Source organism: Tetrao urogallus, assembly GCF_951394365.1.
Source record: "Tetrao urogallus genome assembly, chromosome: 1".
Lineage (NCBI taxonomy): Eukaryota > Metazoa > Chordata > Aves > Galliformes > Phasianidae > Tetrao > Tetrao urogallus.
The window spans coordinates 115,879,019-115,901,683 of NC_136813.1; the positions used below are offsets into that span (position 1 = coordinate 115,879,019).

Here is a 22,665-nt window from a genome sequence, read left to right on the forward strand (position 1 = left end):
CTTCCAGCAAGCCTTTCTGTGCAGGTGCTGGCTGCTTCAGTAAAATAATTTCCCCATTTCAAGAACTTCCATAAATCCTAATGGTCTTCCAGTACCTTTTTGTTTTTTAACAAGGATCCTTAACTTCCATTTTGCTTCACAGGGGACAAATGACAGGCCCTCAAAGCACACTTACACAGTTATAGAAGTGGCTTAAACACTTTATGGAAGCAAGCTGTCATATATACAAACATGGGAGATCAGAGATTAATCCTACAGAATCTGAGAGGGTTTTTATGAATGAACCTTCCCTGTCACTTCCCATTTCTGGACACTGTTCTGAAGGGCTTTTGGAAGACATCCAAAGGAGAATCTTGTTGGTTTTGTATTTTGACCAGAAATGCAGTAAGAGGCTTTTTATAAAAAGGTCAGTGGCTTCTCTGCTTTGAGTCCATAACTCACTACAGTGACAGTACCAAAGAGAAAAAGCCAAAAATCAAGTGAGAACAGCTTTTCCTCTTAAAGGGCTGGAGTCTCCAGTTTGTGGGGTTTTTTTTCTACTGCAAAGTGTTAGCATTGCTGGAAGTCTCTAACTCCACAGGCTCATTGAGAACATAGATGCATTACCAACTGAGGACCCTCTCAGGCTCTTTATGAGACAGTATCCTGAGGTTTCTTCCTAGGAAAAATTCCCTGCTGTGGACACTGAACCTTTGTCTGTTCCCAAGGCCTCTCCTTGCCTACTTTCCAGCAGGAGGTTATATCCCTTGCATTGGCTTAACACAACTAGAGATGCTTTGTCAAATGTGAGACCATATCCCCTTTCAATGCAAAAGGCTCTAACATCCCCAGAGCCTCTCATCAGATGTTGAGCTGATACTGGAGCTGCCTTTTGCTTCTGAAAATGTCTTTCTGCACGTGCCTCCTCTTGCTCAGTTAACTTTCCAAAGTCTCCCCGGAAGCTCAGATGCTTTAAATACATTGGAGTTGGCAAACCAAACTCTGTATTTTAAGAGGAGGTTTAGAAGAGAGGTTGTTGCATGGTGTTTATTAGCTGCTAAGCTGTTAGAAGTAAAAACAGAAGACATCTCTGCATAGAAATCTCACACTAGCACTGAGCACATTACAACAAAACTATCTGGTTAATACAGCAGCCTCTGCCAGCTCATGGAGCTTGGAGACAACGAGGCAGTGCTGAGTGTGAGCCCATCTGCTAAGCCAGGCTCTGTGTGCAAAAAGCAACTCAGGCTGCCGGAACACTCCCAGGATTTCCTCTGCCACACACGTGCAGGCTCCAGCTGCTTCTCAGCACAGCCAGGAGGAGACTGATGCCTCTCTGCAGTCTCATGAAATGATCCCCAGCCCAAATGCTGAGGGAGGACTTTCTGGGACCGTTTATCCTGGAAGCATAAAATGTCCTGCTGCTTGTGAAGGTCTTTTCCAGCCTAAATAATTCTACTCCAAGCCAGTTAAATCCAGCCCCTAATGGGCTTTGGTCAAAGGAAGCATTAAGCTGTTGCCCCTGCATCATTTACAACTCAGACTGACACAAAGTTTAAGCTTCCTAGCAATTAGAGTTTTCAGTTTACAGCTCATTCATGTACTTTATTATTTGTATTTCTAAAGAAAAAAAGAAAGGAGAGAGAGAGAATAGTCAGGAGATAATAAAAGAAGAAATAAAAGTAGAAATCAGAAATAAATTACTTCTTTCAGGGACTAGACTCAACTCTTTCTGTAACTGAGGATACCAGGAAATGAGGGATGCCACTGGGGACCCCTCTCCTCACAGACCTCCACCATAGGATAGGAAGAGAACACCCTCCTAGCCAGAAGTGGAGTGCAATCCTGTGTGTGTATCATTCTCTACATGGAAAAGCAATCCACAGTTTGCCAATGGAGAGACATTTTGTAACAGCAGTGAATGTTTAAAAAAACTCTTTTCGGAATTTCTGAAATTCTCAGCAGTTTCTTTTGGTCTTTGGTGAATATTGCTTGTACCAAATGTGCTGAAATTACCCATGTGGCATCCACTTTCTCTTCCAAAAAAAAAAAAAAAAGCTCTGAAAAACTGACTTTAAATTGCCTATCAGGCCATAAACGCTCCCCTCTCACAACAACTTTATGAAGGAAGTAAGAAAGTATAAGAAGAGGACTTGCTGCCAGCTTTATTTTAATAAGGTCTGTCCTTTAAAAGGTATCCAAAATTCGCTCTCTCTTTTTCATCCATTTTTTTTAAATTATTTTGAGTGCTATAAAGTTTTAATAATAGGCAATAAATGAAACAGTTCCATTGTCTGAAAAATGAAAAAAGATGTACGAGCTATCTGTGCATGTCCATAATCCATCCCATATGGCTGACCTTGCCATTCCTGCTGCATGCGGGATGCAGGTCATCATTTCATTGTTCACAAGGGAGGCCAAACCACTGGCTCCAAGCATCCTCCTGACTCTCCTATCCTAAAAAGCTCTAAAAGCACTTCCAACACAAACAGCTTTTATTCACCTCAGCTGCCCATATCTGAAAAGAAAGTGTTGTTGCTTGCCTTCAGCTTTGCTTTTTTTTCATCCATCGTCCCATTGGGTTTCCAGTCTGTCTCTCCTTCTAGCTTTCTCCAGCATATGGAGCTCCCCTAAACATCCCACCATCAGATGAACTCTACTCAGTCTCCAAAAATAAGCTCTGTGGTATTAAGCCTACACCACTAAACATTTGGCTAGCTGATCTCTGTATGTCAAAAATGCTATTTCTCAATCTCTTGAAGTTCAGGAAAACAAACAAGTAATAGCTGGCTCTTAAGTACACTGCCCTATTAGAGAAGAACCTCTTCTATGTTGGTGTCCTTTTTCCACCGAGCCCAGCTCTTTTGTTTCACTTTTACAAAAGTTTCATTAAGAGGTAATTAAGCCTAGGCTTCCTGGCTCAAGCTAGCACTCTAACCTATCAAAGCTGATGGCTAGATTGTTGAACAGCATAGGTTAATATTGTTTCAGTGTTCAAAGTCTTCAAAAAAGTTCAGCTGCTGAGCTATTTCCATCCTTCCCTCTGAAATACTTCACTGCTCCTTCTCCCAGCCCAAGCACTGCAAAAGAAGGCAACCATGCGAACAGCTGAGGGGTATCTAAGAGGAGATGCACAACAAGATCACTCCCTCAGATGGATAAAGGTAGTTATGTTGTGATGGGGGTCCCCCAGAGCAGCAGGTTTTTAATGCACTCTTGTACTAATGAAGACAGACCTCACTCATAAGGAAACATACAGGAAAGCTGCAAGCTGATCCAAGTGAAAGATTTAAAATGGAATTTAATTTGAAAAAATAACCGACCCTACTGCACTGTAATTTATGCAGCAAGCAACAACAGCAAGCAATAAGATATGATTGAATAAGAAGGGAGGGAAAATCATCCCTCTTTGTTTTGTGGAAAAGCCTCAACACAAAGAAGAAAGGCAGTGCCTTACAGAAGAAGTGACCTAAGATTTCGCTTTGCTCTGTTTTTCCCAGTGTTTGGATTTTCTTTATCATTTGCTGGCAAACTCTACCTATGGCTGTGGTTCAGCACCCTGATGTGGCTGGGTTGCCCTGAAACAGTCCCAGGTATTCTGTGGCCTCTCCTGCTACCAGACTGTTGGGTTCTTCTTAAGATCTCATACAGAAACCCCTTTGGACAGATACACTCCTGCTTCACAAATTGTGCCTTTCTTCAATTACCCCACATTTTCAGTGGGACATTCTCCAGCTACAGCCTGGTTCACTGTAGCTGACCAGAGATGTGAGGATGCAGGAAGATGCAGAGTATCATGATTGTTAAGCTAATTGGCAAGTGATGGGATTTAAATTAATTAGGGGAAGAGGAGGCATTCAGCACAGTTAAGAAAAATCCCATTTCATCAATCCTTTCTACACGCAGCTTGGTTCTTACTGATTTTCTCCCTCCTACATGTACACCTATGTATGTGTGCCCCTGAAAGGTAGCATTTGAGCATCCCAGCATCCTCCACTAGCTGACAGCAGCAGTACAACCTTCTCCAGACCACTGCTTGTGAGGCAGGCGCCTGGCTGCTTATATATGCTTGCAAATACCTTTGCCTGTTTTTTCTTCCTAAAGCCTCAGGCTCCTTTCTTTGATGTGTAATACCTTAAAGATTTTAATTCCTCTTTACATCAGCAGAGAGCCTTACTGAGCCTTCCCCACAGCTGCAGCCATGTAGCAATTTCCTGCCCTTTCTTAAATCAATGAGCTACAAAGATCAGTAATTCCCAACCTTTTCAGGAAACTGTCCAAATTCACTGGGCTTGGACCTTATTAATGCCTTCCATGTTCATCTAGCCCACCATGGACCTGGAACTGCATCAATCCCTCTTCTGAGCCCAGCCTCCAGTGCAGCTGCAGCTGCACACAGGGAAGACGTTGTACAGGGGCATATGCTATTTCCCCCACGCAGGGATGGAGGGAAGAGTAAAAAGCATGTGTACCCTAAATATCAGAATTAATACTCTTGATGGGGATTAAATAAGGGTTGGAATGTCTTTTCACAAAGCAGCTTTGAGATGGAACCTAGAAAGTTCTCTGGGTGAGTAGGATATCTCCTCTGTGAAGGTATATTTAAATGGGTGATTGAAAACACAGGGAGTTGCTCACTCATTGAAGGCTTCCAAGGCAAACCATGAATGAAATAGTAGTTCTGGTGAAAGCACTCAAGAGGATCATGCAAGTAAAGACTGAATCATGATGCCCATGGGGGCAGCAAATGTAGGCGGTGAATGCAACTTGTGCTCTGGTGTGCACATTCAGTGCCTTGCTTTACAACCCTAGTGCTCTTGTAATGTAGTCATATATGTTCAATTTCATCATTAATTTATTGTTAAAAGCCTTTGTCATGCTGATTTAAAGGATGCTCACATCATTTATAAAACTGAAATATTTAGGTTTATTACATACTGTTGGAATTGTGCATGGCACCATATTGTGTTCTCCTAATACAAAAGGTATTTCAATTAAAGTTTCTGTTTTTACACTGATCTGTTAAAACACAAAGTATTCTAAGTAGTGTTTAAGGTGTTCTATTTATTCTTTTCATAAAAATCCAGGCAAAATTTAGTAGCATAAAGTGAAAAAGTTTGACATCATCAGAGAAAAACTGAAATGTTTCAAAACTAGAATATTGATGCCCTGTTATCCTGAAACCCTATCAAAAAGTCACTCTTGTCTTCTGATGCAAAGCAAGCATTTGTGCTCCAAATTTTGGAATTTCCTGTGAAAATTAAAAGATGAATCTATCTTATAAACCAGACTCAGAAAATACCCTGAAGAATAGTGATTATGGAAAAGATACAGGCATGAAAGTGAATATTTAATTAAAGATCCAACAGCAAAAATACACAGTCACAGAAAAAGAAAATGTAAAGGAGGAAATTGATGCTGTCTTGACAGGTCTAATAGTATCCAAAACCCTCTTCTGGGCTTGGATTTGGGGACTGCAAGACCAAAGTTTCCCTCTACTTTCAGGCAGAAAGAAGAGCAGCACTAGAGGAAGCTTCTGAAAAGAAACAAGTCAGTCCATCTGGCTGGCCTGGAAAGTATTTTCAAAGGAAACCATCATTACTGTGTCTGTTTAGGCAAAGTAAACGGTTTTCTGGATCCTCCAAGAATCAGTCTAAGGCAAACTGCTCTTGTAAAACTGAGGTAGTGTTGGAAAATGCCACCTTTGTTTCTTAGATACATGCCCTGTGCACTCATCAAGGAGAGAGATCAGTTTGGATGCACAAAAAATCTCCCCTTACCTGTTCCTCCCAGAATCTCTGAAGCCTTTAGCGAAAGGGTTTCTGTCAATTTTTAATCTGGTGATCTACAGAAGAAGAATAAGAGAATTAGCGGATCTCCTCAAAAAAATATTTTTCTTTCAACAAATTAAAATTATGGATGATTACCACTCTTTCCCAAGACACCTGTATGACTACCTTTTGCATGTTTTGCCACAGATTTATTTTAGTCACCCTTCACTGTCTATGAGTGGACTATCAATTTAGCAAATGAGTGGTGCAGCACCAGGAAACCTGCCTTTGCTCTTTGTCTCTGAACATTTGCTGAGCATAGCACTGGAGATAAGAGGCTATTCCCGAAGGAGAAGCCCTAGGAGCTGCAGTCCATCAACAGTCCCACATTTCAGGAAGCAGGCACAGCATTTGCATTTGGGTGGCACTAGGTGTATCCCTGCCCCATCATTCCCAGTTCCCAACAGCTGGATGCACTCATGGGCCTTCAAGCAATGCTGAGGAGAAAAGGCCAGGCAAAGTGCAGCCTATAGTCTCCTAAAGACAGCAACTGGCCACCTGATCACATGCACAGCTGCTGTGCTGCTCAGCATCTGGGTGGCCTTCAAGGAATTGCTGTTGTGGAAACCATTTTTTTTCCCTTCTCTTAACAAAGAAAATAGCTGGACAGTGCTTTTTTTTCCTTCCTTCCTTCCTTCCTTCCTTCCTTCCTTCCTTCCTTCCTTCCTTCCTTCCTTCCTTCCTTCCTTCCTTCCTTCCTTCCTTCCTTCCTTCCTTCCTTCCTTCCTTCCTTCCTTCCTTCCTTCCTTTCCTTCTTTCCTTCTTTCACAGAATTTCCATGTTGTCAAGAATGGAAAACAATATTGAGATACCAACTTTGCATTCAGTGGTATCATGCTCCCTAACCTGGTACAGCACAAGAGCTTCCCTGGGTCAACCTCACTTTGTTCCATACACGCTGGCTCTGAAAAGAAAGACCTCCAGAAGATCCTGCTGAATTCGAGGTGCTTTTGCTGAAACTGCCCAAAAGGGACTAGTTTAATATAGACTGACCTAAAATGGGCTTGCAGGTGTCTTTCTTCTGTCAGAATCAAGCCCTTACTTCTGGATATTAGCTTCAGATATGGAATGTAGTTCCTATTTTTGCAGAAGCTTAATTTGTGAACTTAATTTCCGCTAGGCTGATTTTGCAGCTGTCCCGGGACTTGTGCGTACAGAGACAGAAATGTTCTGTGGAGTATGGAGTTACAGTAGAGGGAATCCCTGTGGTGGTGGCTCTGCTAACATTTTACAACTGTTTCCAGAGACGCTTCTCCCAGTAAGGCAAAGTTTTACAGCCACTGGAGGGCAAGTGCGTAGATTCAGTGGATTAAAATTTATTTTTAATAAAAAAGCTTTTTCATTCCACCAGTATCTCCTCTACTGCTGCTAGAAAAATACCCCAAAAATGTTTCTGAAAAAATAAAACACAAATGTTTGGAATTCAGAGATGATAGGAAGAAATTTCAATGCTTTCTTTACATTAAAGTGGGTTACAGAGTTCCTCCTTTCCCTCTTGCAGATAGTGTCTTATACATCTGATCATCAGAAAAAAATGACAACATTTGAAAACCTGTCATTTCTTCTCATTTCTTCTTCTTCCTCTATCTTTTTCCTGTGTTTGGTCTACAATTAAAGTGTATTGAGTACAAGTATACAGGTGTGAGAGGAAGAGTAGAAAATTACAAGTGCTACAGTGGTAGTGAATCCACCATGGTAGTGAAATGTTTGTGTTTTTTTCTCTGCTGGAATAGTTTATTCCATTTTGGATCCTGTCTGAAGCCAATTTGAGGGGACTGGACTAAGAAAAAATTAGGAATAGGTAAAAGCAGTCACAGGAACACTGCTCTTATATGTTACAAAACAAAAACTTTGTAAAAATTTGCTGTTTTTACAATTTTACAATTTGCTAATTGTGAGCTGATTTGAATGACTCTGTCCAAGAGTACTAAGTACACTGCTGTCCAATGAGTTCATGAGGTCACTTTCCAAAAGTTCAGATGGCAGCACAGAGAGATGTTTGCCTTACCATTTCTGATTCAAGCTCCCTATGGAATTTATGGAAGAAAATTGTGTAAATTATTCTCCCAGAATAATTTATATTTATAACATTATAACAGATTATTTTTCTTCTAAAGTTGCTTGTGCCATCATTCCATCCTGTGACGGTTCCTTGTCCTCTCAGCTCAAATCTCAAATCTTATTATTTGTACTCTCAAATCTCATCATTTACACAGCAAAAAGCATAATCAACTGAGATTTTGTTTGTCATTGCTGGGAAAAAATTACGTTATGCTGAATTTTTAATGCCATCACAACAATGCCACCCCCCCTGCCCCCCCCCTGCCATGGAAGAATATGGCAGGAATAGGAAATGAGGTGTACATCTCATCTGAGAATAAGACAAAGAGTACATGTACGTGAACAAGCTGAGCATTCAGAGCCTAAAGCAGGGCACAGGTGGTGTGAAGACTGGGGGAATGGCTGAGGCAAAGGTAGGTGACAAATAAGCAACACATGAGAAAAGTGCAAAGGGAATGGATGGATATAAGGAGCTCTCAGCATCTGCAGTGACCATACCTGCAGAAGCAATGAAGCAGACAACCTCCTCCTTCAAAAGCTTGGACACCTCATTTCAAGAGGACAGTGACAGAGAAAAGGCAGGCGGCCTGTGGAATCCACAGGCCAGCCCTTTCCAAAACTTCATGATTTGCTACAGTCTCAAATGCATATTTTTTTCAAATGCTCATGTTTTCCTAATAATTGTTTTCCTCTTAAAGATATCTTATATTTTGAGAAGATATGAAATTCTGTAATCAAATACTAGTATGGACTACATTTACAGTTTTGGGTGCCAAGAAGTCTAGTTCAAGAAAAAGGGCAGATCTGCCACAGAGTTCCTGCAGTCAACGCTTCTGCAAAAAGAATCCCACTGCAACAATACATTTTCCTTATATCTGGATTCAGTAGTAATTCTCTAGTGTGGAAATTACAGGATCAGAATCAAATGTGAATTATGCATGAGAATTTTATTTAGTGTGCAATAAATAGACTGCTGTTGCTCATACTCAAAGGCTTCTTTTGTCAGCAAACTGCTGATGTTCCTTTTCTTAGAAGCTTCTACCTTCACTGTTGTGAAAAATAAAGTTTTCTCTGTGAAATAATAGATCTGAAGTGGTTGCACTGCTTCAAAATTGCAGTCCGGACAGGAGATTGGAGTTTGAACCACAAGGTGGCAAGGAAAAGTGAACAAAATACATACCTCTGTGGCTTATCTCATCTAGTTATTTTACAGTAAAAGTGACAGGCATCTTATCTCCAGGATGGATGTCTGGGTAGATACCTTGAGTCTATTGGCTACCTCACAGCAAGCATTTTATTTTTGTACAGAAAAGTACAGTGAGCTTGTAAACTGGACACATTTATTTAGCCATATTTCTTGGAGAAGTTAATGACTCACAAACACAGAAAGCATACCAATGCTTTTATGGACATCCCACATACAAGAAGCTTGAAGGCACACAGCTTTACCTGTTGATTCTGGTAGGCTGTCACTGTGGTAAAGACAGTCTCAGGGAAGTTGAAGGTTTTCACCCCGTCTCCTGAGGGAACTGGCTTCGTCGGAGAAAGATCACTGCTGAAATCCTTGCGGATGACGTGAACACGAGGCTGGTATTTATGCATTGAATGTAAAATTATCTGAAGCAGAAAAAAAGAGGAGGGATTTTTTTTTTTTCCTAAAAATTCTTCACTACATCCATAGGTACAAGGACACAGAGATGGAGTGAGGATAATACAAATAGACCTACTCTTGTCTTATAAGTGCATATGATACAAACATCAGTTGATTTGTCAAATTGGACTGTTTGAAAGAGAAATGGGCTTGTTGCTTTAAAGGGACAAGAACCATCTGAGGAATAGCACTGAAGTAGGGAAAAAAATCTCTACAACCATGGGAAGTGTGTACATGTGTGGCCACGAGGACGGGGGCATTAGAGCAACAGCATCACTCTCTTCTGATTCTGGGATGAGCAAGGCTGGGAAACTATGGACTAAGATTAGCTTGTGACTTACATGTCCTTGATCATCAAGTTCATTGTTGGTCAGCTTGAGCTTGTCAAAACTGACCACCTGCCTCATCCAGGTGTCTCCAGAAGCCAATGAGTCCGGGTGGATGTAAACCCTTGGGGGCACTGGAGAGTCGGCATTGCCAGCCACCATCCATTTGGAGCTGTGGTACACATACCTGAAAGAGGAAGAGGTGATGGCTAAGAAAAATTGTCACTCAGTCATTGGAAGAACATTTCTAGAGTTCTCCCTCTCCTGCCACCCTACCGCACACACTCCAAGCACTCATTTGCAGTCAGGGGGGAATGTGCTTTATTGCAACCTCCTACCTTCTAAATGAAAGCCAGATTACCTCTGAGCCACTTGTTCAGACTTTATTCCTTATTAAAACCACCTTCACAGTTATTTTCCCTGTAAAACTCTGCCACATGTGCCTCCTTAACTCCTTAACCCTCTCTGAGCCAGAGTAAGAGGACAGAAAATAGTAAATAATGCTCTCTCTGAAAATCACAGAATCACAGAATTACAGAATGTCAGGGATTGGAATGGACCTTGAAATATCACCTAGTCCAGTCCCCCTGCCAGAGCAGTAACACTTAGATTAGTCACACAGGAACATATTCAGGTGAGTTTTGAATATTGAGAAATGATCTGTGATCTCTGGAAATCTGCACTGACTGCCATGCCAGACTGTACAAAACATGTATTCATCCAAAAAGGCCAAAATCCTCTGGATACCACCAGAACAACTGATAAAAAAGAATTTCTCATTTAAAATACAGTGAAATACGAAATTCCATTTAGTATAACCAATGTCAGGATCAGAGGAAAAAAAATTAAATTATCTTCTGTGTTCCTGACCTAACCATCCTGCGTATGCCAAAAATTACTGTCGTACAGTTCTTCCTAGCTCTTTCTTTGTGTTCTGTGGCTCCTGCAGTCTAAAGTATTTCACAAACAGTCCTGCTAACACCTCTTAATTCTTCCCTGCACTGCCCTTCCTTGGGTCTCTACTCAGCTCTGTGGCTCTGTGAAGCTATTTCAGTCCTTACCTACTTACAGTGATTCATTTCCTGTATTTTTGAAAGAAATGGAAAAGAAAGTTCATTCCTTTCAGTGCTAGTTTATTCTATGTGGCTGCATTAGCTGGCAAGGGCAGAAACAGAATATAAGACAATCTACTAATTTTTAATTTAAATACTCTCAGAATTACATTGAAGGAAAGAGACAAAATAACTAACTAGGTCTAGGGAACTATTTTGATGCTTCCAAAAAATTACTTTCCTGAGAAACACTTTGAGAGAAAAATGAAATATTTAGCATTTCAAGAAAAGTTCTTGAATCTTTGGAATGTGGAGTGGTCAAGACTGCTTTGGGAATACAGTTGCTCTCAAGGGTCTTCTGAGTATAGATAAATAATTTCTGTCTGGGTCGTATTCTGTGATACAGAGCACCATGAGTTTTCTAGAGTACTTTTCTAGGGTGTAAAGGCCATTAAAACTAGAGAAATCTCATCATTTAGTTGAGATTCAACAGTGTTTCTCATCAGTTCAGTACTTTAAGTCTATGTTCATGCTGTGCTGGACAACGCTAAAAATGACACCATTCAGCTCAGGGTAGACTGGAGATGCCCTTCTCTGTTCAATGCCTAGTTTCCCATTCCTTCTTTGCTGAGATAGCTTTAGAAGCTCCAGACTCCAATTACTGTGTCCCTCAGAGAGGTTGTTAATAACATGTATTCTGAAATGCACGCTGGAGACTACCCCAAATAAAAACTGACTGCTATTCAAAACTACAGAGCAAGATAATAAAATTTAAAAATGGTTTTAGTTGGAAGGGACCTGAAAGAACATCCAGTTCTAACCCTACTGTCATGAGCAGGGGTCAGGTTGCCCCAGCCTGACCTTGAATATTTCCAAGGAAGGGACTGTTTCTCTGGGCAGTTTGTTCCAGTGCCTCAGCACCCATATCGTAAAGAATTTCTTTCTAATATCTAATAAAAATCTTCCCTCTTCTAGTTTAAAACCATTACCCCTTTTACTACTGCTAAAGAGTCCCTCCCCAGCTTTCCTGTAGTCCTTCTTTAGGTACTGGAATGTCACTATAAAGGTCTCCTTGCAGCCTTCTCTTCTCTAGACTGAACAACCCAGTCTCTCATGAGAGGTGCTCCATCCCTCTGATCAAGGTCTGGACCCTCCTCTGATCTTGCTTCAATAGATCCATATCCTTCTTATGCCGCAGGGCTCACAGCTCAATACAGTATTGCAAGTGGAGTCTCAGGAGAGTAGAGTAGAAGGGCAGAATCATCTCCCTCACCCTGTTTGCCATGATTCTTTTGATGCAGCCCAGGATGATTGGCTTTCTGGGCTACAAATGCACATTGCCAGCGAAGGTCAAGTTTTCCAGCAACAAATACCCCAAGGTCCTTCACCTCAGGGCTGCTCTCAATTCATTCTCCATTCAGCCTGCATCTGTGCTTCAGACTATTCCAATCCAGGTGCAGGATCTTGAACTTGTCCTTGTTGAACTTCAGGAGGTTTGCACAGACCCACCTCTCAAGCCTGCCAAATTCCTTCTGGATGGCATCCCTTCCCTCCTGCATGTTGACTGTACCAAAAAGTTCAGTGCTTAGGGTTCAGTCAATCCCACTGTCCATGTCACCGATAATGATATTAAATAGAGCCAGTCCCAATACCCACCCTTGAGGTATACCATTTGTCACTGATCTCTACCTGAACATCAAGATGTTGACTGCAACTCTTTGAGTAAAACCAAATCCTTATCCAGTGAGTGATCTATACATCTCAGATCTCAGGGAAAAAAAAAAGTGCAAGGAAGTATATTAAACCTCTGGGCTTTTGTCTTAAAATTCTGATCAACTCAAAGTCTTAAACCAACAGTCTCTCCTCCAGCATACTTTTGCAGTGGTGCATAATTGCGTATTATACACTATTGCCTTTCCTGGGCTCTAACTGACACTGATCTATCACAACATTGTTCCTATCCATATGCCTTAAAAGCTTACCTGTATCTCTTGTTATCCACTGGTACAATGTCCATAGCAATATAGTACTGCTGGTGAGGATCCAAACCTGTGATTTTCACCCTCATGGCTGGAAACATTCTCCTAGGAAAAGAAGGGTAGAAACAAGGGAGGAAATGGTGAATAAGGAAGCTGAATGAGCTCTTTGATCTGTCTCTAACACCAGAATCATGCTACTTTACAAAGATTACTTCTTGGCATAACACGTCTTGACTTGGAATGGATAGCAAAGATTGCTCTGGCAGTGGTTTCAATCATCTTTGTTGTTTTTTTTTTGTTGGTGGTGGTTTTTTTGGTTGCTTGTTTTTCCATTTAAGAAAAGGAATAGCAGGATAAAAGCCTGTGGGTGAAAGTAAGGCACTCTCAGTCAAGCACTTTCTATTTCTGACTCTTAGTAGTCAGCCCTCTGCATAAAATGTCCCTCAAGTCCAGGCTCCTCTCTTGGTGCTTCAGTATAGATATGAGCAGTATATATAGTCTGGGTTGATTTTTTTTGTTTGTTTGTTTTTTTCCATCTAGCACTGTGGTCTCACGTCACACCAAATGCTTACTTTTGAGAAAATTACATTTCAATATGGATTTTAATTGTACTGGGATAATATCTAAAGCAAAACCATCATCACAGAAGAGTCTTTTGCATTTATGTTTATAGACACTTAAAAAAAATATGCCTTAAATGAATTTGCTTATTAGGTCTATATTCCAGAATTAACAGAAACTCTGGCAGTATCACTATGGCTTTCCTGAAGTCTAAGCACTATTTTTTTAAAACCTTTTTGTAAATGTCATCTTTTATGTGATGTTTAATCCCATTATGTCTTTAATTTTTTTCTTCCAATAGGTAAGTTATGAAGCTTCTACAACAAAAATTATTTCCTGGTTTTTCTTCTCTTGTCTGAACACAGAAGAGCTGTGCTGTGCACTGGTCACTGTTCTGGAGATGTGCACAACAAACCTTGAGCTGAGATCCTCTCAGCTCTCCTAAGAGAGTCTCTTCTAAGAGAGACTCTCCTAAGAGAGTATTATTCAGTTGTACTACTTTTGCCCAGAAGATATGGAGTTTTGTTGAGAGAAGCTGAAAATACTAAATACTGATGTGTAGTTACATGCTGATCCTCTGACAGGTAGATGCCTGTATACGGAATGAGAGTAAGTTGTATGGAAGGATATTAAAGGGGAAATAAATAGTATTAAAATGATGATGACAGAATTACAAAAAGATGTATGAGATAAATATTTGTCTACTGTTTCCAGAGGCCTCCTTAGAAACCACTGTGACATTTTTTCTTGTGTTTAGTGAAGAGTAGTGAAATGTCTGAGAAGATTTACATATCTACCCAATATTTTTATTTCTTGAAGTATTAGCAATAGAGCCTGGAGGAGGAAAAAATTGGAATGTTTGTGAACATTTCCAAATGCCTTTCAAAAACTGTACTATGACTGTGAGAAATTATTTAATTATTTCCCATCTGCACTACATTTATACATTTGGAGAAGAGGGTGGGAAGGAAGAGCTCAATGCTCAGCATTCACCCTGCCCACAGCTTTTCCATTTCAGGCCATTGTCAGGCAAAGTTCTGATATACTAGTAACTGAAGTTGCCTAGGAAAAGGGCTTTCATGGCAGAGATGAGGAGAACATCACCCCACAGCTGCCAGCACGCAGCTAGAGTTATGAGAGATATAAAAGTGTCAGAAAAACTGCCTACAGAAACCCTTCAAGGAGAGAGTAGATTTGTGCAGCTGATGGTGTGAGTTTGCTAGCTAAACAGTTAAGGGGGAGAAAAAGAAACAGTGGATAATTTTCAGTGTCTTGAGGGCATTACCTTGTTTCTATCACAATGGCTCATTAAATCTGCCAAACCAAATGGGTACAGAATGTGGCATTTTACGAATCCACTCTTCTTAATTGGATAGAGGTGGCTTGGGAGTAGCTTAAGAGGTGGGTCATATTTCAGAAGGTTGATAAGAAATCCAGGATTAAATCTGAGTCTCTTTGGGTCTAAGTCTGCACACTACATTGGGAAAACTGAATGCTGTGTGTTCTCAGCAACTCTCTCCAACACTGCAACCCCATGTAAGGTTGCAATATAGCTTATGGGGTTGTTTGCTTATGAAATACCTTGTAAAAGGTTACCACAGACCATTCAACAGGCTTAGAGGCTAATCTCTAAAATGACCAGAGAAAGCTCGACTGAACCCACCGTTTTCTCTAAGGTTTAAGTATATTTTTAAAGTTTTGTAAAGTATTACTGTTATGATTTTCTGTGGGTGTAAAAACAACTTGGGTTTTTTGACATAAGGATGTGGCCTGGGACTATCACAGCAGATCTCCAGCAGCACTGCTACATCATCCCTGGAGAGGAGAAAATGGAAAAGGCAGAAATAAACAGAAGTGACTGAAGGACTCTTGTGGAATGTGGTGTAAGTGAGAGAAGTCTACAGGGTAACCTGAATTTATAGCTATTTTATACCTCATAATTCTTTATATTTCAAGACTGGTGCCAAATATATATTTGTTTATAAAAACAAACTTGTGAGGAGTTAAAGTGAGGGACAGGAAGGGAAGACATGAGTGCTTCATCAGAATTCCACAACTAAATCCCTGCTGCTGCCTCTTACTGAAGAGCACCATGGGACTCTTGCTTCCTTCCACTGGAAACAGAACAATCATTTGGTAGTGTAAACAACCCCAAGTATGTGTTTCATACAACTCTGGCTGATAGTATAAGGAAGGCAAAGAAAATCCAGTCGAAATACCACTTAACTTATCAGGAGGCACAGAGGAGCAAGGCCACCTCTTGCATTCACTACTGTTTTTTAATTCCTCTCTTATTACTGAGCTTAGAATGAGCATCCCTCAGTACAGATATGTTAGCTGTGATAAGACTCCTGTGATTGTTACCCTCATTTCTGAGAAGAAATCCCAAATTTGCTAAAGATATTATTTGTATCCCTGGGGGAACACCTTCCATTTATGCCTGTGTGCTTGGTCGCCCTTGTGTAATCACCCCCATGAACTGTACATAATGTTTCCCTCCTAAGGCAGGACTAAAAACATTCACTGTAGTAAACGTGCATTCCCCCAGTAATAATTGCTCATTGCTTTCCCATTCAGGCAGCACTTCTATGCACTGTGCAACTGCAAACCGTGCAGCTCAGCCGTGGTCTTCAGCTAGGAAATGTGAAGAAAAGTTCAGATTCCTGTGCTGATGTTGCTAGTATACATGCATGCATAGTGAAGGAGAGTAGAGAAAAAGAGTAAAATAAATTTTTAGGAACAGTTGCTTAAAATCAGGATGATTTGTGGCTTAAGGTGAATTTTTGTAGAGCTTAAAGCTCCCTTTCTAACCAAAAGGAGATAAAAGAGATTGTAGATTTGAATGCACTGCAGGTGACAGAAAGTCATTTGCATCTTTTGCAAAAAGAACAAAGGACTCTTGTTATAAGAATCTTATAAAGTCTGAATAGCAACATTCTGGTAGAAAGAAAGAAGGGAAAATTCTAAGAGGAGTGTAGTCAATTTGTGGAAACAGATCAAAAAATAGGCAGCTATAAATACAACTTCAAGAAAGAAAAAAAGACAAAGCAGATTTAAATGTGACTGGAAGTGGAGTTTAAAAGCTAGAAAATGTATTAGGCCTAATGTAAGCAGGATATACCTCTAGAAATATGTTTGAAATGAGAATGGAGGCTAGAAACTAGCATTAATCAGTAAGAGCAAAAAGGCTTAGTGAAAACAGGCAGGAGACAAGCAATGTCTTACCAGTCATAGAAAATTAGGGAGCTGCTGTACTTATAGGCAACCAAGTCTGCAATTATAAGGGCTTCCAAAACAAGAAGGCCTTGCAGGGTTCAAATATGGTTTCTGGAGGAAAACTGACAAAAAGGAGAACAGTCTTCCCTGGAGAAGGAAGCTGTACATCTCTCAAAATTCAATAAGTAATTGGTAATCCTCAGCAGATAATAACAATTCATGTCTCTCTTTGTCAGAAATCATGCTATCTAATCTATGGGATGCACAACATATCATGGAACCCATGTAAAGAATTACAATTCAGTTCTCATCTATCTCAGGCACATCCTCTCTGAAAAAGGGAATGTTTAATCAAAAATATTAAATATTTAACCAGTATATTTCTTCAAATCTGTAAGAACTGTCCCAGTAAACAGATGTCCTAGGTAAACAAATTGACCAGATCTTCTTTATGCTTTGCAATGGTTAACTTTAAAATGTGGTCAGCAAAAAAAAATCTCCTCCAATACTGTTAATATTACTACTGGAGATAACATTAAATGGTAAAGACATGTATGTTTAGTAGCTATATATGAAGACTGCTCTGAAAGCAATGCCTCCTGTTTTATTATGTTTGCCTATGATGTCAGAGGAGAAGGTTGGTGATGTGGTAGTATATATTGGACTTTCGTGCCAATATCTCATTACATTTTGTTGCAGTGTGACAGATGGCGGACGAGAGGCAGTCTGGCAAAATGGTATCTGACATGGAAATGAAGATGAAGCAAAGATGAGTGATTGAATTCATCCATGAAGAAAAAAAATTGTACCCACTGACATTTATCAGTGTTTGCTGAAGGCTTATGGAGACAAAATAGAGGATGTGAGAACAGTCAGGCAGTGAGTGGTGTGTTTCAGCTGCGGCGACGGTGATGAGAAAGACAAGCTGTGTTCTGAACAGCCACACACAGCTGTCTCACCACAAAATGAAGAGCAACTCAATCAGCTCATCCCCACAAATCAGCAGAATACAGTCAGGGAACTGTGTATGGAGCTGAATATCTATTTCAGTGCATTGGAAATGATGGTGGCAGTGTTGGAATATAACAAAGTTTGTGGCAGGTGGGTCTCGTGAATGCTCACACAGGAACAGAAAGAACATCTTATGCAAATATTTCTCTATTGAACACTCCTATGAGGCTGAAGGTGGCAGATTTATGGATCACATCATTATCAGTGACAAGGTGTGGTATCACAACTACAAGATAAAGTAAAAACTGCAGTCCACGGAGTGGCAACGTAAATTCCCCATGGAAGAAAAAGTTCAAGATACAGCCTTCAGTGGGTAAAGTGGTGTGCACTGTCTTTTGGGTTAGGAAAGGGGTGAGGTTTCTGGATTTCCTTGTATCCATCACTGACTGCTACATTTTGCCACTGACAAAGCTGAAAGGTCAAACTTCCAGAGTCAGGCCAGAAAAGAAGACAGCCTTTCTCTTGTAAGATGACATTGCCAGGCCCATACCAGTCTGAAGTTCATGGAATATATTGTCAGTCTTGGTGGGACTGTCCTACTACACTCACAGTATAATTCACATTTGATGCCTTCTGAATTCCATCTATTCAGGCCAGTGAAAGATGGGCAACATTTTCCTAGCAACAGAGTCATCACAGCATCCGTGAAACGATGTGTCACCTTTGCTATTGCTGATTTTTACGGTCCCTATGACATGCAGGGTGTTGCTTTTTGCTTGTGAAAATGCACAGCTAATGATGGGCAGCGTTGAAAAACAATTTTGTCATTATCAAATTGTGTTATTGTATTCTTTGTATCTGTTGTAGTTTCCAGGGAAATAAGTAGGAGGTACTACATTTGGAGTGACCTACATAGATTTTGTGGGTACAGTCAATGATGAGCTTGGTGACTACAAAAACTAAGGGAATAATACACATCATCTTTCAAAGATAAAGAATATGATTTAAAATTATAAAGGATACATGGTTTGCTTGGTATGTAGCTGTATGTTTGCACTGTGGTCCATCAGTTTTTGTTAGTGGAAGAACTGTCAAGACTGGAGCTTGCAAATATTCTCTAACTTGCCACTTGATAATGCCATTTGTGGTTTACAGATATTAAATCTGAGAAATATTTCTTACATCTCTTACAGGCTTTCCTGCATCTATTCTCTAAATATATATATATATAAATACATATCATTTTGGATGACTTAAATAAAGTTAGTGTTTCTGTCTTTCTTAACACCTCTGTTAGCTCTGATTCCTCTTTTTCTTTTTTTTTCTTTTTTTTTACAGATCCAAACATTTCAGCCTATTTTTGGTTTGTTTGTTTTTTTTCCATGAAACCGTTCTTCTCTAGAACCTCTGCCAAAATTCCCCAGGCTTCTGTGAGAACAAGTGTTAAACAATTTGTGAAATTGCAGTGGCTTTGATGTTGCAACTTTTTGACTGATTTTTTTATTTTCTAAAGATGCTGTAATTACCGTGCAGTCATTTAAGATCCCAGAGAGTTCAACTACTTAATTCAGAAATGTGATCTTCATATCAACAAGCTCTGCTCATTTTGCTGTGCTGCTGTTTAAGCCTATTCCCTCCATTTATCATAAAAGAATGAATAAACTCCTTCCCCACCCTTCAAGAAAATTAAAAAAAAAAAAAAAAAAAAAAAAAAAAAAGAGAGAAAAGAGAAAAGACAAAAAGAAAAAGAATAATGGAAAACTTGTCCTCCACGTTTCTGCGGTAGGTGCAGAAACAGCCGCGCGGTTCTTTCCCGTTGGACAACCCTGTCCATGGTGCTGATTTCCCTAACAGCAATATTAATCGCAATTAAAATATCCTTAAGTGGAGGAAAGGAAAATTATATCATCACAAGCGTGCCTAAAAAGTTAGAATATTTAATACCTTGTGACATCTAGAGATTTGCAGCTAATTTCAGGTTGTGCTTTGGTGAACAGATTTCTAGCCATTGTTTTAATAATAGACAGCAATGAGACGCTCAAAGAACAGGAAGGCAGAGTGAGTTTCAGCGTGGGTTTTTTTTGTTTGTTTTTGTTTTTAATCTGTCTATCTAGCCAAGCTGACATGAAATCATTTGCAATAGCAGAGGTAAACACTAAACCTGCTTTTCATTAATAGAAGAAATCATTGGAATTTATCTACTCAGAATTGCAGAAATACATTATTTCATAGTAAAGGTAAGTTTAAACTAGACTATAGATTATAGTATAAGATTAAATCAGCTGGGTCATGAAGTGCTAACAGAACTTGAAATTCTAATGGCTCATCCCCAAATTCATAACTTGTCTCAAATTCAGTGCAACCAGCAACAGAAGGATCATTTCTTAATTTAGTGCAGCCAGCAACAAAAGGATCATTTCTTAATTTATTTGCTGTTAGGAAGGACTACCATCAACTGCTTCCTACAGTTGCCATTTACTCTTTGGAGCCACTGATTCAGGCAGAAATATGGAATCACTTTATCAAACTTCATAAAGCTTGTGGGAAATGCAGCTGTGAAAATCTGACAATCATTTACATTTCTTCCCTCAGATATTTATGGGCTTTTCATGAAAGAAAATGGTTGTTTATTTGTTTTGTTCTGATTTTTTTTAACTACACAGAAAGTCAGAGGTATCTTACCTGCCTGCTTTTGTGATGATCATCTCTGTCCCAATGTCATGAAATCTTTTCCAGAGGTCAGCACACTGCAGTTCTACTTGGATCTCTTCCATGGATGAAGGTGGAGGAGGCTGAGGACCCGATCCACCAGATGTAAGGTCAGAATGGGAGCCAAAAGAGCAGGATGTTCTTTCTGCCAACACCTCTGTGTCTGACCCAGTGCTCTGTTCTGAGTCTGCAAAGTAAACATACCAGGTAAGACATTGCAGTTCTACCTGCTGTGAGTTAAAAAAAAAAAAAGGAAAGCCAATAAAGGAAGTGATCAAGAGCGATGCAACTGGATTTTTGGTACATGGTATGTCATGATTTGTGATCTGATTTTGGTCTTTGAGCTTCCAATGTAACATCTGGCATTCTTGTAAAGCTTTACAAACAGCCCTCAACATAAAATATAAATAGTAACAAACATCACTGCAATGCCAGGAATGGAACACAAAATATAGATGAAAAAAAGTGAAATGAAAAAAAAATGAAATGAAAAAAAGAATAATAATATTTGAACCCATAGTTTCAATCCAAGATTAAATGAGCTCAATGGAAAACTACATTCCATTTAATTGAACATCCTCCCACAAAACTACTGAAGAATTGGTTATTTTTAAACAATGTTTTTTCCTTTCAATATCCCTGTCATCAAAAATAATGAGCATTTTGTATTTTGCTATTTAGCAGTACCATTTTGGAAATGTGTTTTATTTGTTTCTATAACATTTTTTTGGAATAATGATGTTTCCTGGGAAAATAACTACGCAGCTTTTGGTGAGGAAAATGCTCTAGGCTACTTAACAGCAAAAAGGAAGATAGTAAGCATATGGAATATGTTACAAAGGAAAGCAGATGAAGAGAACTGCATAAAACACCACTTGAGACAACCATCTTTTCCACTTTAAGGAGGAAAAATAAACTTGCCAATAAAAAATGAAAGAAAGCAAACAAAAAATTGAGCTTGGAGTAGCTTAAAATTGCGAACTGGCATGTTGAGCCATGTAGCCTCGTCTTTGCCAAAATATCTCTTATACATTAGATAGATATATAGTATGTATGTGGTCCAAGCTTTCATACAACGGGCTAAGGTGAAATTTGCAAATAATAGTATTTCATTGCAGCAGAGTGTACACCCACATTACAACAAAATAATTCAGAGTTCATTCATATAAGCAATGTGTTTACATTTAGAATCTGAGTGTTAACAAATTGACACAAGTATTAAATAGATAACTGAGTTAGCAGTAAATGGATGTGAAGTGCTCAGTCAAATGGATCAAGAAGAGCTCTATAGATTTCAAAGACAATACGAAATCAATACCATACATAGTCTGCATTGATCACCTAAATGCACGCATGCCAGTGAGAGAATAGAACAGCTATTATATAGAAACTTAAGGAGATAGGAAGTAAAATCTGTGTTTAAAATGTGGTCTTCACATCATCAAATCACCACAGCTAAACTTATTTCCATATCAACAAGTGCTAAAGACTCTTTAGTACCTCTGAGGTCATGAGGCTAGTTTTCAGTTTTAAACTGTCTCTGAGACAGTATCTCCTGGATACCTGCACATCAGTGCAGAATGTCATAGTGAAGAAGAGGCTGGGAGTGCAGATGTCACCTGCAGAACCACCACCCCCACAGAAACATTCTGGAAAACTTTTACTGCTGCAATGGAATGGAAACAAACAGTTTGGCTGGTAGCATTTGAGAAACTCACAGCTCAAGTGCCACCAGGAAGCCTTTGTTTTCTAGGAGAACTCTAAGTGGATTGGATAATAAACTTGTTTGAAGGACACAGTAAACTTGGACAGCATTTAGGCAATATGCATGTATAACGTAGAAATTCTGTAGGACATTGAAAAGGTTTTGCATGTACTGTTTCCAAACCATTTTGAATGTGTGGTCCTCTATGTTTCCCACTGACATCCAAGCTGGACTGGAACTACAACAGATCTATCTATCCAAATGAATAGCACAAACCAACCAAGAAAGGACTACTACATGAGACCAGTATTCCACCTAACACTGGTATCATAGACACAGTCTAATTCAAGATAATATGAGGTAACCTGCTGGGATTCGGTGACAGCAAGCTAAAGAATCAATGTGAAATTACAGAGAGATTAACACATTTGGTGCCTTTATAAGAAGCCCAATGATGCAGGAGCAAAGCTACTTCCTCTAGTTCAAATGATTCCTCTTCACAGGTCTGGAGGGCATAAGCCTGAATATGCATCATTTGCTTTTGTAGTAATGCTTAATTGCTTTATCCTTTAAGGATAAGCAAGATTATGCTTCTCACATCATTTTAAGACCAATCTGTATACCTACTCATGAGATGAACCATT

The 22,665-nt window shown here is 39.6% G+C and overlaps 1 protein-coding gene across 2 annotated transcripts in view; it reads right to left on the reverse strand.

The window, feature by feature from the left end:
• The window catches only part of TBX15 (T-box transcription factor 15), a gene marked incomplete at both ends in the record, with an annotated part of 87,649 nt that overhangs the window by 14,102 nt on the left and 50,882 nt on the right, over nt 1–22,665 (reverse strand). For both annotated transcript variants that reach the window (XM_079546197.1, XM_079546196.1), the window contains 5 exons: nt 5,760–5,824; nt 9,321–9,488; nt 9,864–10,035; nt 12,883–12,984; nt 20,290–20,503. In XM_079546197.1, coding sequence (XP_079402323.1) covers nt 5,760–5,824; nt 9,321–9,488; nt 9,864–10,035; nt 12,883–12,984; nt 20,290–20,503 — 721 coding nt within the window. The remainder of the gene's footprint in view (nt 1–5,759; nt 5,825–9,320; nt 9,489–9,863; nt 10,036–12,882; nt 12,985–20,289; nt 20,504–22,665) is intronic.